Here is a 16,943-nt window from a genome sequence, read left to right as displayed (position 1 = left end):
AAATAGTAACGGACCGCATTTTCTTGTTAGTAACTGTAACGGCGTTGTAACGATAGGAATAGTAATTAGTTAGATTATTCGTTACTGAAAAAAGTAACGCCGTTATTCCCATCACTGGTATTACCCAGTAGCCAATGCAGAGCTTAGACAGAGCCGATGGGTGAAGGGATTCACCCAGTTGTAACTGTCTCTAAGCCATTTGGATGTCTACCTTGCTTATCTCTGAGGGACCCTTGTCTCTGAGTAGCCTTGCAGGTCATTCTTCAGCCACACCCGTTAACAGCAGCTCCTGTTTAGATCAGTGCGCTTGGAATATGATGGCTTTTAGTTTGGTGGCTTGGAATACTAAGCACCAACGGTCTGTTAGTTTTAAAAGGCTGGAGCAATAGTGTGAGCTATTTATACTAATGTGGATAAATACTCAGGGTCTTTTAGCTTTACTGCTTAATGAAGGGTTACAAAGGAAAATTCCGCAGTTTAGTCTTTTTTTAATGCAGAATCAAATCAATTGAATTACTCAACCTACTATGAGCTAATGCTGACTTTATTCTGATCTTTGAGAGGAGAGAGGTTGGAGGTGAGGATGTGGATGCCTTATTACAGCAAAAATGAGCAAAAAACGAGCAGAGAAAAAGCCAAAATAAATAAATAAATAAAACCAATTTGTAAGTGCACAGTTAGGCAGCAATTGATCCCTCTCTGCTGGAATTTCCAACCGTGAACTCTAAGATCCAATCTTTTGAACTACTCATCTCGCAGAAGACAAAGGGAAGAACTGATAGGTTTGTAGCTTAAACCTGTTCGCTGGAACGTTCAAGACAATTCAACTACACAGCAAAAAGCATTGAACACCAAGCAGAGCTCTTTATGATTCTCGTATACGAGGGAGACCAACTGGACAAACACCGTTCCTTTGCTTGACCCCAGTTGCTCTCGTCCGCTCCCCCGTAACACTGCTCTTTTATTGAGGTTACGTAAATATACATAGGTTCATTAACATATGACGTATACATACAAACAAAGAGTACCTTGCCTGTGTGTTGTGTAAGTATGTGTGTGTGTGTGTGTGTGGGGGGGGGGGGGGGGGGGGGCAGAGTGTGACCCCATAAACGACTTCCCTAAACCTGCTGGTCTGGAAGTCCAGCAGTTCATCAGCACTTAGACTAAAACAGATATAGATATGTTTATCCTACCACAAAACAATAAAAGAAGGTACAACCTCTCCCATGCTCCCAGGACGTGGGTGTGAATGCCAGAACACTCTGGAATGCACACAAAGTCTTTCCAGATCACTAAGGATCAACCCTCTACCAACATGACATTGATTATACAACTCTAAGCATATATGAGTAGATATTTCTAAGCATAAATGACTATCAACAATACAAATCTAACAAGAACCACTTATCTCTTCCGCCTAAAGGTTTTATACCTGGTAATTTCTTTCTCCCCCCTCTCTTTTGGACCTCAAATCTAATCACCCAATGTTCTGCCCCACTTTATCATCCTATCTGTCTTTTCAGGTTTTGGCAGATGTGCTTGATACTACAGATCTAGTGAGAAGTTGTGTCCAGAGTGCAGTGAGTATGCTGAGAGATGAAGTGGACAGTGGTGAATTCAGCACTAAGAGAGTTGAAAATCTGCTGATTCTTCTGAATGGAAACTATACTGAAGGTTAGAAAATAAGTCAGTGAAGATGATCTTTTAACATCAGGCCAGTGTTATGCAGAGTGAAATTGCAGCCAAAATACAGTTTACCAAAAAATGACACAAAATAATTTTACTTTTAAGGATTGTTTGCAACAATTATGAGGAAGCGTCTTCACTCACTGTTAAAGGACTACGAGGTCAACATGCATAATTCAAAAAGCTGGGTCCTGAATGAGGCATCTAATGTCAGTGCTCTACAAGAAGGAGGGACATTCCTGTAAGTTTCTGTACTATTTGCTATTATTATGATTTACTAGTAAAATTCAATTCAATCCATTTACTCCCTATTTATTAAAATATATTTCTGGTGTTAAATGCAAAGTATACAACTGCAAGATGTTCATTGGTGATTATTATCACTCCAGATTTGATTGTTACCCATTTCATCTCTAACTTTGAGTAGGTATCAGTAGATATCAGCCTGAATTTAAGAAAATTGCATGAATATTTATTTCAGACACACATTGTGGAGGAAAGTCCAAGCAGTTGTCACTCCACTTCTAGCCTACTTAGTCTCAATCACTGACCGAGATTCTAATATGGACCTTCTCCGGGATGATGAGGAAGATATCAGGAACCTCTGGCTTGAGATTTTTGGGAACAAAGAGATGCTCAGTGTGCCGTATGTGAGGGTGGAAAACAAGTAGGTATCTCTTGGTTATATAGTTAAGACATATTTAGGGCAAATTGTTTAATTTCATTTATGTTGTTTTTAATCTGAAAAAGACACTGAACAAAGACAATAAGTCTTAAAACTGATGTTCCATTCTTTTGGGTTGAAGTGGTTCATTTTCTGGCACATGGAAAGGCATTAAAATTTAAGTGAATTATAGCATCTTTTATAATCTGAAATTTTAACTTGCCTCCCTTCTCTAGAGTATTCATGGTGCAAAGCCATATCACAGGTCACCACACTATGCACTGCCACATGCCTTTCAGTTGGTGGATCAAAGACCTTCTAGATGGGCTGATGATGCAAACAAGACAGTCAAGACATCAAGGTAAATATACTACACAAACAAATTATTAAATATATTGTGTCCAGGTATTGCCCTTTATGTTTCTTAAACACATTTGTGGCCTTCTCAGCCTTTTTTGTAGATTATTCTTGTGGTTATTTCCATGATTTGTTCTTGAAAACTCCACTCGGCACTTACATGGCAGAAAATGTGAATGAAAAAATGAAGAAAGAATTTTTCAGGAGATACCTGCATGATTTTGTGTCGATGACCATGAAAGTAGCATCAGATGAAGAATTAGAGGTGAGACAAATAAAATTATATTAATGTGATATGACTCTTAATTTCCTCAAATATAAACATGCTGCATCTTTGTTTGAAAATAGTTGTTGTAACATTAGATTAAAATTACATTTAATGTGATATAAATCCCACTAACCCTCTTCAAGATAAAATCAGGTAAAAAAAGAAAAAAAAAGTTTTTATATTCCACAGCAACAGATTGAAACACTAATAGCTTGCATAACTAGCAGTGCATAATCAGTTGGAGCTCTATAAATTGTGTAAATATTTAAAACTATTACATTAAATGTAATAAATATAACACTAAATTAATTTGCTGATGATGTAAACAATACCATGTTATCAATTTACTTGGGCCTTTACTCTTCAGCTCCTTTGTCAGGCCATGGGCAACTGTGTTGATGAAGTACTGAGACAGACAGGAGATGATGAGCTTTCTCTCCCACTCATCCACATTGCCTATCATGTTTACCAAAAACGTCTTCAGAACCTTCTGCGGATGATTTCTCTTCACCCTGAAGTTGTTAGCCTTTTGCGAAAAATGAAGAACATTCGAGATTGTCCTGAGATGGTAAGCACATTTCTTCATTCTAGGTGATCTAAGCACTACTTAAAAATTTCTTTTAGTGGTCGAATGTCACATTCTTTAGTGGTCGAATGTCACATTCTTGACACTATTCACAAGATATTAGAAATATTGAAAAACTGCAGAATCACTTGTGACTTTTTTGTTTTCCTGTAGGTTTTGGATGTTTATGCAGCCAGGGAATGTGTTAATAGCCTGGAACCTTCTAATTTAGACAGTGATGACGTCTGTCAGCACTGGTTGAGGCAGGTGAAGAAGGTGCAGGCCTCTCTGGAGTTTATTTGCTCCCAAAGTAATGCAAAGCAATATGGTGAGAGATGCAAGGAAATATTTAACAATGTCAGGTAAGATAATGAGGCAGTGAACACAACATTTTTATTCATGATCAGAAAAGTTTCCAGAGTGTAAAAGTCCCATAATTGATTGCAACTTTCATTACATCCCTGTAGGCTTCGTGTATTGTGATCTCTGCTTGTAGGAGTGAGCTTTATTTTTCTTTGTGTTTTACTTGATAGTCTAGAACGGCTGCTTATTTCTCTCATCTTGTATTTATTTATTTATTTTTTAAAACTACAAAAGATTTTTCTTGGTTTCAAATGTGTCAACCCATCAAGGGGGTTAAAACTATAGTGAAATTAGTGAGTCATTACACCACAATACCACTGCAGACAACTCCATTACAAAGACAAATGCCACCGTAAATCAAAGGAACCAGGAACCAGATAACAGGAAGCCCTAAAGAAGACAGAAGTGTTCAAATCACCAGAATAATACCTTATAACACCACAAGAAACAAAACATGCCATGCAGTACAATTCCACTACATTAATACACTAATGGATAATAATTGGTGCATAAGTGAAATTTTAAAGGAAAGAGGAGATTGATACTTAGCATAAATATAACAACAACAAAAAATAAGCTTTGCCTTGTGTATAAATGTCCTAAATAAATAGCAGAAAGGTGGCTACAGGTTTATGATTTCTGATGAAGTGCTTTGACATTTTTATAAGAAAAAAAGGTCAACTGATATTTTATAAACACTAGCTTTTTAGACTAAATTTTATGACATACTTCGGGGGGAAATATCATGTCCCAAGATATCAGTTAATAACCTATCTGGTCTTTAAGTGATGGCATGATGAATCCTGCTTCCGGGCCCAAACTACTCGGCGTTTAATAAGGCTTTTGTGTGTTTTTTTTTACATGTTTTAATGCTTTGTATCTTGTTCTATTTAATCTCATCAAGCCCCTAAAAACAGTCAGTGATCACACTTGGCCTCTCTCAGTTTTTGTTACTGCCAGTCATTTTAAAGCTCAGTTTTTAAAACCTTATGATGTAACTACAGCCCAGCCCATGCAGCAGTATATTAGTAAGTAACCTCTTATTATAGATGGATTATCTCAGTTGTTCTCCCAACAGAAGTTCGGTCCATTTACAGCATCCTGCCATGCAATTGCATTTGTCCCGAACCTTTGGGACCCTCACATTAACTTTTATTAAGTGGAAAAAAGTTAGCGTTCATCCTCCAGCTTCACTGTTTATATTATGCTAACATAGCTGTGTCGCTAGCGATTACGTAGCAGATCGTTATATACCAGCAAGCCAAACTTCAGTAACCCTACAAATGTCACTGCTGATTACTTTCCTGTCTTCATTTATGTCGGAAATGATAGTAGAGCTGTACTTAATTTCTTTCGGAAATCCCTAAGTCAGAACATGGTATATTATATTTAGATGGAAACTAGCGAACTAACTTCCTGCTAACTTCTAACTCCGTTACATTTCATAAATTAAGTTTCCATGGATGCCTGGATGGTAAACTTAATTGTTACACCTGGTAGAGCAGCAATGCTGGTCATTTTATTACAGATGAAAGGATTTAGACAGTTTTTAACTCTGTGATCCCGCAGTGATCGTGTGACTTAGGGACCTGCAGCGGAGTTTGGGCCCAGGCACGGCTAATGACGTCAGACTTAAAGACCGGATAGCAATCACCTAGCCAATGCTACATTTACTGCCTTTACGTTACTTTCCACTAACATACCCACTATTCTCCAATACTGCTGAATTTCCTGGGGACCTAAGAAATCCCTCACACTATATACTATAAAACTAAAGATTTATATACCTAGCATTTTCCTCCTATATTTTCAGATCAGATGTGTATAGTCTTCCAATCTATTAGTGATCTTGATACAGAGAATTTTCACATTGTAGGCATCCCCAAAACAAAAGAACACTTAAACTAATTTTTTTGTGTTTGTTTTTTGTAATTTTTAAATGTGTGCTCACCACTTCTGCTAACTAGTGTAACTAGTGTATTTGGGAAATACACTAGCACAGATGTAAAATACTCTTTTATGTTGTTGAATGAAAATAATTGACAACAAACTAACTGTGATCATGGTCTGTAATATTTTGCAGTAATGGCTGGAAGCACATCTACACCCTCTCATTGTTTGTTGAGCACATGTTGCTGGGTTTTCAAAATGAAGACAGTCAGCTCAGGACACTGGTCCTGAACCACATTAAAAAGCTAAGCATTGTGAGTGGGCTTTCTAATGGCCATTATATTCTGCCAGCTATAAGTATTGTGCTCCATATACAAAAGGGATCTTCTTACTACTATAAACTGGTCATTTTTAGCACAATTTTGTTTTGACAAGATAAAATGATTGTTCAGCCAACTACACTGTTCTGTTTATGATTTAAATTACATTTAATGTTCTGAAGAGAAACGTAGATGTAAGATCTACAGGGGCTTTTAAAGCTGTAGCTGAAGTCCTGAGGTCCTGCAAGCACGAGGCAACTAATCAGATTTTCAGGTAATGACTTTTCGGGCATTTCTTCTTCCTTCTTTTTTATTTTTTTTACCTTTAAATTATTTAATATGAAATATTGAATAACGTTCATTAGCTACAATTAAGTTAATCACATTTCCATAAAGGTTTGGACTTGGATGTGAAGTGTGCATGAGCGAGCCACAGGAACCAGTAGGACTGCCATGTCATCACATCTACTGTTTAACATGTATAAAACAAAGTCTTGATGCAGGACAGACATCCTGTCCAAAGTGTCGCCAAGAATTACCAAATGACTTCCAGCCACACGTCTCTGAAGATCTACGGTGAGTTTTTGAGATTTTAAAAAAAATTAATTTTACAGCATGTAACGCCTGTAAAACTTCAAAGAGACTCTTCTCTCATCATCTTGGAATAGAGCTGTAGAGTCTTAAACACATGTTTCTAAGATTTTTAAGACTAGGTACAATAACCTTTATTTGAATTGAGAAGTAGGAAATTTTCAAATCTTTAAGACATGCTCAACTGGTGTATGTTATCTGGCTTTATACCCAGTATCATCTGTATAGCAAGTAAAATTTATGCTATGTTTTTGAATGATACTGCCTTAGGGAAGTATTTATAATGTAAACAGAAGTGTTCGTAGCACAGAACTCTGTTGAACTCCATAAATAAACTTTGTGTATAAAGAAAACTTCCCGTTTATATGAACAAACTGGAATCTATTTGATAGACATTATTTAAACTACTACAGCACAGTACCTATAATACCTATGGTATGCTCTAATCTCTGTAATAAAATACTATGTTCAGCAGTGTTGAACACTGCTCTGCAGTGTAACAGGACAAGCACACAGATGAGTCCATTGTTAGTGGCCTTAAGAAGATCACTTGTGATCTTCACTTCACTGTTTCTGCACTGTGATGGTAAATGGACTTCTTCTTATATAGAGACTTGTTCTTATTATCTGAGCACTCAAAGCACTTTATACAACTAATTCATTCACCCAATCACACAAGAACTTTTTTCTGACCTAAGTGCTAAGTAGACTACCATTCATACACATTCACACTCCGATGGATGCATCGGAGAGCAACATGGGGTTAGTATCTTGCCCAAGGATATTTGGCATGCAGACTGGAGCAGCCTAGGATCGAACCACCGACCTTCTGGTTACTGGCTGACCTGCTCTGCCACCTGAGCTACAGCCACCCCAATGATGATGATGAGCTCTAAAACCTTGCAAACTACTTTTTCAAGAATTTTTGAGATAATGGATGGTTGGAGATATCAGATCCAACGTGTGTTCTTCAGTAGAACAACAAAGAAGATCCAAACTGGTTGGGTGCAAGGGTGCAGGCCAGTTTCAATCTACAGGGTGGGCCATTTATATGGATACACCATAATAACATGGGAATGGTTGGTGATATTAAAGTCCTGTTTGTGGCACATTAGTATATGTGAGGGGGCAAATTCCTCAAGATGGGTGGTGACCGTGGTGGCCATTTAGAAGTCGGCCATCTTGGATACAACTTTTGTTTTTTCAATAGGAAGAGGGCCATGTGACACATCAAACTTATTGATAATGTCAAGAGAAAAACAATGGTGTGCTTGGTTTCAACATAACTTTATTCTTTCATGAGTTATTTACAAGTTTCTGACCACTTATAAAATGTGTTCAATGTGCTGCCCATTGTGTTGGATTGTCAATGCAACCCTCTTCTCCCACTCTTCACACACTGATAGCAACACCGCAGGAGTAATGCCAGCACAGGCATCCAGTATCCGTAGTTTCAGGTGCTGCACATCTCGTATCTTCACACCATAGACAATTGCCTTCAGATGACAACAAAGATAAAAGTCTAAGGGGGTCAGATTGGGAGACCTTGGGGGCCATTCAACTGGCCCACGACGACGACCAATCCACTTTCCAGGAAAGTGTTCATTGGGGAATTCTCGGACCTGGCACCCATAATGTGGTGGTGCACCATCTTGCTGGAAAAACTCAGGGAACGTGCCAGCTTCAGTGCATAAAGAGGGACACACATCATCATGTAGTAATTTCAAATATCCAGTGGCCTTGAGGTTTCCATTGATGAATGGACCCACTATCGTTGTACCCCATATACCACACCAAACCATCACTTTTGTTGTTCCAACAGTCTTGGAGGGATCCATCCAATGTGGGTTAGTGTCAGACCAATAGCGGTGGTTTAGTTTCTTAACTTCACCATTCACATAAAAGTTTGCCTCATCACTGAACAAAATCTTCTGCGTGAACTGAGGGTCCTGTTCCAATTTTTGATTTGCGCGCCGATCTGGGTCATCTTGAGATGCTGCAGTAGCTGGAGTTTGTAAGGGTGCCATTTGTGAGTAGCTAATATCTGCCGAAGGGATGTTCGACTAATGCCACTCTCCAGTGACATGCGGCGAGTGCTACGCTGTGGGCTCTTGCTGAATGAAGCTAGGACAGCCACTGATGTTTCTTTATTAATTGACAGTTTTCTTGCGTCCACATTTTGGCAAACCCAACACTGAACCAGTTTCACGAAACTTAGCAAGCAGTTTGCTAACTGTAGCATGGGAGATGGGTGGTCTCGTAGGGTGCCTTGCATTGAAATCTGTTGCAATGACCCGGTTACTGCGTTCACCAGATATCAACACAATTTTGATCCGCTCCTCACGTGTTAACCTCTTCGACATGTCAATGGCTGTGAACAAAGAGAAACTTGTAAATAACTCATGAAAGAATAAAGTTACGTTGAAACCAAGCACACCATTGTTTTTCTTGTGACATTACCAATAAGTTTAATGTGTCACATGGCCCTCTTCCTATTGAAAAAACAAAAGTTGTATCCAAGATGGCCGACTTCTAAATGGCCACCATGGTCACCACCCATCTTGAGGAATTTGCCCCCTCACATATACTAATGTGCCACAAACAGGACTTTATTATCACCAACCATTCCCATTTTATTATGGTGTATCCATATAAATGGCCCACCCTGTATATTAGATGTTGAAGGCATCTGAAGTTGACTTGTCAAAGACCACAGTACCCCTTATGTCTTCATGAAAGGACTGCTGACAAGGCCAAAGGCCTTTGTAAGATTTATGAATGCTGTAAACAGTGTCTGCCTTTGTTCCCTGCATCGGTCCTGCAGTTTTCTGAGGGAGCACACCATATTGATGGTGGACCTGTTGGCATGGATTCTTGGTAGACTTTATCTGCCAACACTTGAAGCCTTTTGAAAGCAACTCATGCAAAGAGCTTGCCAACAACGCTGAGGAGAGTGATACCAAGGTAATTATTGCAGTTACTTTTGTCTCCTTTGCTCTTGTAGAGGATGGCAATATTGGTGTCCCACATGTCTTGTGATACTTCACCTTCCCTCCAACAAAGGCAGAGGATTTTGTGCAGCTCAGTGTTGATGGTTCCCTTGCAGCACTTTAATCCTCTAGATTCAGTGACACTCCAAATCACATGACTGATTTATGATGTCGTAGCAGCAAGACACACCCTCACCGAGTCTCCATTTCAACTTCTAAGTTGCAGATTTTCTCAATGGTGGTACTGAGGTAATTTTAAAATCTATCCTAAGTTGCAGCTGGGGAAGTCAGAGTCAGTATTTAAGCACTGATTAAGCTGGCTGGTCATGTAGCGGTGTGGAGCATAAGCGACAAGATTTATTTGGTTCCCTCTATAAGTGGGTTTATAGACCCAGTTCCCTGGGCTCATCTGGTGGGTTCCCCTGCCAGAAAACAGAGAAGTCTTTCTCCCTCACGGACCTGACCCTGATCCTGGGAACCTGATCTTTTGGAGAGTAAAAATGTCCAGCTGCAGTCTGCTCAGCTCTGTCTCAAAGACTGTTGTCTTTTGAGCATTGCTGATATTTTGCAGGTCCTTAGAGAAGCCTGTTGTAAGCTGCCCAGTGAAGTATGATCTCCTTTCATCAGAAAAAAAAAAGTCTGGCGTCTAGCAATATGCCACTGGAGCAGGAGACTCAGAGACTGTTGTTCAGTCTGTTGTTTCCCGTGGTTTGTTGACACTGTAGCAAAGTGGGAGTCTCCTCTCCATTGTGGAAAACCTGGGTGAGTAGGTATGGAGAACAAGCTGTTACCTGCACACCGGATCCACCCTTCTCCAGCCCACTGGAATGGTCCAGTGGAAAGGAAGATGCTAATACACTTGGTTCCAGCATCGTTGCAGGAGACACCCAAATGTTGCTTTTTACAACAGCAACAGACCTCCTTAGGCACCCAAGTCTTTCCCATGGATGGGTATGGCCATAAGGCAATGTAGGTTTGAAATCACAGTTTCCCTTCCCATATACAAACTGCCTTTTCAGGGTAACGACCTGGTCCCATCTACCTGGTAACGGCATGAATATTGAGTCCTTATCATGTTGCTTATATATTTGTATATTATCAGTATACTGTATTGTTATGTCAGTTTGTACTTATGTGAATGATGTGCGTGATTTTGATTTCTATCTGCCAAATTGTCAGGCAGTGCTCCTAATTTTGTTGTAAGCTCTGCTTCAATAACAGTAAAGGCATTCTAGTTCTATATTGCAAAAATCGAACATGCAGAGAAACAATTTTAATATGATATCAGACCTTTCCTCTTGAATTACTAGTGTATCTTGGCTAATATAGGAAGATATCATAAACCCACGTCCGTCTACTACACAATTAAATGTGTTGTCCCGCAGTAGCAAATGACTTGGTGGTTTTTTTGTTTGTTTGTTTGTTTTGGGTTTTTTGCCTGTCCCGTTTGGTTCTTTTGCCATCAGAATTGTTTTCTAAAGGCAAAGAAAGATGCCCAACGGATTTACTTTACCAAATGGACCATCCCAGCCTTGCCGTATTGGTCTATTTGATTCACCTTTGCTTTTATTGTTTATTTTATTTTCATTTGCTGAACACGGGACAGACTTGACTGGGGAAAAGAAAAGGGAGAAAGAAAGAGGGAAAGAAAAAGAGTGGGGAAGAGGTACAGTGATATAGGGCAAAAACCAACAAAACAAACAGACAAAAAATACATATATCAATCACCTGGATCACCTGTTGAGAAAGAAAAAACAGAAAACAAGCAAAGAAAAAAAGAGCAATATAATAAACAACATCATCGCTATGATCTATGTGAATATAACAGTAAATACTAAATATTAAATATTATTGTGCAGCACGTAAGATCGACAGAGCACAGTGTGCTTTGAGGTAGCAGCCAAAAAGGGTGTAGTTTGTTTGTGTGAGCACCCGTGTGTATACCTGTGAGCATGAGCGCGCTTGTATTTAAAAGGTTCCTTCATGTAATGATCTGCTAGAGGTTGTGGGGAGCCATAGCCCCGTCCTCCTGGGCATGAAGCAGGTATGGAGGAGATCAAGGCTTCAGACATCCAGAGGCCCCAAGAGCAAAGGAGACCAAGGAAGACCAACGGAGGGGCAACCATGCCACTATCCCGGAAAGAGCTGAGGAGGGCCCCAGATGAGGGGTTGCCCAGCAGCCGCGGAGCAGAAGCCAGGGGGGGTTGCAGTGACGTACCCGTGAGCTCCGCCGGCAGCCAGCTGTGCCAGAGTGACCGAGCCCCAGGCCAAGAGGCCGAGGGCACCCCACCCCCGAAGGAGCCCGAGCGAGACGCAGACTCCAGGCCCCGACAAGCAGCCACCAGGAGTGAGCCGGTGGGTACCTGGACGCCCATCCCCGGACACAAAGAACCACCAATGCACCGATGTCTGAGGGCGTCTGCCACTGGCAGGGGGAGTGGTGGGGGGAGATGGGTCTCCATACCATTGAGGGCCTGAGATGTCCCTAGAGAGGTGGCGTCTGATACCCAACCTGACATATAGACACAAACAAACAGGCACACACAGATACAAACATCCATTCCGACCCTCATGCTCTCATATGCAATTACTCAGCACTCACCCAACGTGGAGACAGACATAAATAGACACTGTACACACAATCAGACTCCCCAAGCGTACTCTATACCCCAGGTATAGGTACCCTTGCCCCTGGAGGGGGAAACTGCACCCAGACCCAGGTAGTGTGACCCTTTTCCCTGGGGTGGAGAGAAGCAGACCGCCCCGACTCTGCAGCAGCAGGGAGGCCCCACATTCCAGACCCCAATCGGACGGCCAACTCCTGCTCCCAGCCCCCCCGCCCCAACAGGCAACAGAGAACGGGGGTGGGAGAAGACTCCAATCCTCCCTCCGCCCGCTCATATGTAGTGTTGATGCATGTGTGTTCTAAGGTGCATTTAAAACCCAGGGGGGGCATGGAGCTACCTGCCAGAGAGCAGCAGGTAAGCACATAGCCCCTCCTGACAGCCCTCAATGTATACGTGTATTTAAAATTGAGAGGTGGGCAACGACGCCAGGGGTGAGGTCGTACACCCTGATGGTCTTCTGGATGACGTGTAGCGTGCCCATCCCCAAGGTCCTATATGTATGTGTTATGAGAGTGTGAGTAATGTGAATGACTAAGTTGTAGGATAAAATTGAGGCACAGGCAGCCAGAAGGGGACAGAGGGGGGGATGCCTCCCCTGCACCCTGGTGACACACCTTTACCCCAAGGCCCTGCATGTGTGGGTGATTGCGGTGGAGCGGGAACAGGGAGGCAGCTGGAGATGGGGAGGGAAGGAAGGGAGGGGCAAGTGGCCCCTCCCTGGGGCCAGCTCCCCCACTGACCCTAGTAGGCACCCCCACACTCTGCAACCCACCAGGGAAAGGGGGCCCAGGCCCATCCGGACCGGCGCCCAGTTCAGCAGCGCCGCCCGGTCCCATAGAGCCCGGGGCAGCCCACCCGACCCCATCACAGAGAAAACTGCACCCACCCCGTCATCCACTTATCTTCCAGACTACACAAGACAGCAGACACCCAGGCTGAGTTCTTCCTCCACCTCTCCTATATCTCTTCCCACCCACCCGCCCACAACCCCGGCGACACACTAACCAGGACCCAAGCCCCCAAGGCCCAGCCAGGGCCCCAACCCGGAGACGGAGCACCCCCAGAACCCCCCGCCTGCCCCAGACCCACCCAGGGAAAGCCAGACTCCCAGGTCAGTAACCCACGTCCGTCAGCACAGACCCTCCCCTAGCCCCGCTGCACGCAGCCACGAGGAAACCATCACCTAAAAGCCAACAGAGCCCTTAACAGGCCATGACCGCAACCCCGGGTTGAGCCCTCCAAGGAAGACGCTTCTGGGGAATCCCCCAACGCCCCAAGCCTGTCCCTACCCCCACACCAATCACAACAGTGAAGGAGGGACCAAACTATGACCCCCCACCCCCACTAGGTGATGGAGCTGATCAAAGGAGCCCAGAGCAATTGATCTGATGTGGTGGCAGAGGCTGTATCAAGACTAGAGATGGCACGACACCACTTTTTAATGTCCGATACCGATTCCGATATCATAAATTTGGATATCTGCCGATACTGATATGAATCCGATATAGCGTATTTTGTAATCAATAAAACTGTTTTTATAGTTTTATAAAAAATCTTGCAGCATTTTGTATAAATTCATACTCAAGTTTTAAAAAAACAAGAGACTGAAGCTATTCTGTTATACCTGTATGCAAAAAATACACTCCACCCAAAACATTTTATAGTTCTGCAAAACTAATCAATCTAATAAATTTAAACCTGCACCATCCTCCTTATTCTGGTATTTTAAAGAGTACTTAGTGGAAATATTAAGCAACCTAACTAATAGGGTTGCCAACTCCCAGGAAAAATCTTTCAGAACCTCAAATTCTCAGAATTTTTCTACAATAATTAAATAGATTCAACATCTTTCTTCAACAGAATTGCAGACTGCACAGATGGTACCTTCCCAAAGGAAAAAGTACTATAGCTTACTATAGTGTATATTAGACTTATTAGTTACTATATACAGCAATGGATTTCTATACATTTAATCAGATGACCACTTTTGTTGTAAGATTCAGATAATTATTTATTCAAAGTTTTTAAATGACATAACAAGGAAAAATATTTCTTTGTTCCCCCCTCTCCCTGTTAATGCCCTACTTGGCCCCGACAAAACTTTGGTAGACCCGCCCCTGCACAGTTACCAGACATCAGCTACTTAGAAAAGGATCCTGGTGTTATTTGTCTCTCAGAAACGGTTCATAACTTCCCTTCAACTCATTCATGTCACCTAAAAGGTAAACCTGTTTCTCCATCACCTGTTCAGCTCTGATGATTCAGTAAGGACATCTCCTGGTTTCATCTTCATGTTTCCCTCTCACCAGATAACCAAACCGATATCATGACCAGCAGTTTTACAGCTGTGGCTCCAGCAAACATCAGCTGATACTAGAAAGTAATATTAAATACATTCTAACAACACCTTATCGAGCTTAAACGTGCTGCTGTTGTTTATCCGCTGGTCTCCTCTTTCTAGCGCAAAGTGGGCGACAAACAAACAAGAAAGACGGGACTTGCGGCAGAAAAGCCGATCAGCTGATCAATGATCAGGAGAAGTAGATGCAACTGCGCAGCAAAAACAGAATAACTCCAGCTTTGTGTCTATTTTTTAATTCTAGCTGAAGTACGGGACAAATCGCTTCCTTTTCACCTCAATATGGAACTCGATGGCCAGTCCAGCTGTGGCTCAATATATCAGTTGTTAAGCTTAACGTGGAAATACTATGCAAACATTCAGGGATGAACTTACACACTTTCCTTCTCTGGGTTAGTTTTCTCCGAGATGAAATGCTGCGGTTAGGAAGCATATAGCGAGGCTCCAAATGCTCCAACAGGCCGCCGACAGGTCTCGCAGACAACAGCCGCTCTGTCACGTGACACATACTGCTCCAATGTGCCGAGCTGGGTTACGCCAAGTAGCGCGTTTTGTGAGGTGATTTTGTGATACTTCGGATCAGATTACATTTTTTATTTCTCTCCGATATCCGATCCAGTAATTTAGGTCAGTATCGGACCGATACGTAATATCGGATCGGTCCATCTCTAATCAAGTCTAATGTAATCTATTAGATAATTTCTATATTGGTTAGAATTAAGATTATTTTTATTTTTCCAGTTCATGAGGACTGTTTTCTTGGCTATGCATAGGGCAGTGAAAACCATATGGGCTATATTCTTTTCTGTAGTGACATAATCTAAGCTGCCCAACAAACACACTAAAGGGGAAGTTGGAATGTTACATTTCAGACACTTTGATGAGTCTTCGCATATCTCGCGCCAAAACTTCTGAACTGGTCGACAGAACCAAAGAGCGTGGATATAGTTGTCCGGTGTATTGGTTTGACAGTGTGAGCAGTTGTTGGTAGACGTAAAGCCCATCTTGAACATCCAATGACCTGTATAGTGTACTCTATGTAGTATTTTGTATTGAATTAATTGAAGACTGGGATTTCTAATTAAATGAAAGGTTTTTAAGCATATCTGAGACCAGAAGTTAACTGATAAATCCGCTTCCCATTTTGCAATAGGAAGTGATATTGATTCATCTGTTTTAGAAAGCATTCTGTATATTTTGGAAAGTAATTTTGGGGTTTTAAGAGTAAGAAATTGAACCACACTTGGTGGTGTTTATAGTTCAACTTGACCCGGTTTAAATTTCTTTTTTACTATGGATTTAATTTGTTGATATTCTAAAAATCTTTTCTTGTTGATCCCATATTGTGTAACTAGTCTGTCAAATGGAATAAATTCTGTTCCTTCTAATATATGTTCTAAGTATTTGATTCCTTTACCACTCCAATCTGGAAAGTTTATCATATTATTGTTTTGTAATATGTCAGGGTTGTTCCAGATAGGTGTACGTTTGCATGGGATTAATGAAGACTCCATCAATTTTAGAAACTCCTACCATGCTGTCAGAGAAGAGCTGATGTTGACGCTTTTGAAGCATTTATGTCGTTGGATGTTTGAGCTGATAAATGGTAGGTCTGAAATCTCTAGATTATTGCAAAGTGCTTGTTCTACATCTAGCCAAGGTTCGTCTAAGAAGGCATGTTTTAGCCATCCTGAGATAAATTGAAGCCTGCTGGCTAAGAAGTAGTGCTGAAAGTTAGGTAGATCTAATCCTCCTTTATCCTTGGTCTTTTGTTGTGTTTTTAAGCTTAAACATGGGGGTTTATCTTTCCAAAGGAATTTGGACATATATGAATCTAGAGATCTGAACCAATCTTGTGGTGGTTTAGTTGGGATCATTGAGAATAAATAATTTATTTTTAGTAAGACCATCATTTTTATAGTGGCAACCCTTCCCATGAGTGATATGAGTAGACATTTCCATCTAGCCAGATCGCCTTCTACTTTCTTTAAAAGTGGGATATGGTTTAATTTAGTTAGATCTGCAAGCTTGGGAGAAACATTAATACCTAAATATTTTATATTTCCCGATTGCAGTGGTGTAGAGGAAGAATTATGGAAGGAGCAATTAATCAGAAGGACTGTAGATTTTGACCAGTTAATTGAGTAATCTGATATTCTTGCAAAAGATTTATCAATGTAATTACCCCAGAGAGATTGGTTTGTGAGTTTTGGAGAAAAAGTAACACATCATCCGCATAAGGCTGATTTTATGTTCCACGTTC

General features: G+C 41.3%; 1 protein-coding gene across 1 annotated transcript in view; it reads left to right on the top strand.

The window, feature by feature from the left end:
• The window catches only part of LOC146372454 (E3 ubiquitin-protein ligase rnf213-alpha-like), a 117,660-nt gene that overhangs the window by 70,621 nt on the left and 30,096 nt on the right, over nucleotides 1–16,943 (top strand). Inside the window, exons 34-43 of the mRNA XM_084953316.1 lie at nucleotides 1,524–1,674; nucleotides 1,792–1,927; nucleotides 2,168–2,353; nucleotides 2,587–2,711; nucleotides 2,800–2,972; nucleotides 3,343–3,543; nucleotides 3,715–3,902; nucleotides 5,987–6,107; nucleotides 6,296–6,387; nucleotides 6,510–6,689. Of these exons, the coding sequence (XP_084809442.1) occupies nucleotides 1,524–1,674; nucleotides 1,792–1,927; nucleotides 2,168–2,353; nucleotides 2,587–2,711; nucleotides 2,800–2,972; nucleotides 3,343–3,543; nucleotides 3,715–3,902; nucleotides 5,987–6,107; nucleotides 6,296–6,387; nucleotides 6,510–6,689 (1,553 nt within the window). The remainder of the gene's footprint in view (nucleotides 1–1,523; nucleotides 1,675–1,791; nucleotides 1,928–2,167; nucleotides 2,354–2,586; nucleotides 2,712–2,799; nucleotides 2,973–3,342; nucleotides 3,544–3,714; nucleotides 3,903–5,986; nucleotides 6,108–6,295; nucleotides 6,388–6,509; nucleotides 6,690–16,943) is intronic.

Source organism: Perissodus microlepis, chromosome 15, assembly GCF_051167445.1.
Source record: "Perissodus microlepis isolate ML-2025 ecotype Zambia chromosome 15, ASM5116744v1, whole genome shotgun sequence".
NCBI lineage: Eukaryota > Metazoa > Chordata > Actinopteri > Cichliformes > Cichlidae > Perissodus > Perissodus microlepis.
Note: the sequence above shows the minus strand (reverse complement) of the source record. Positions and strands in the feature narration are given on the sequence as shown.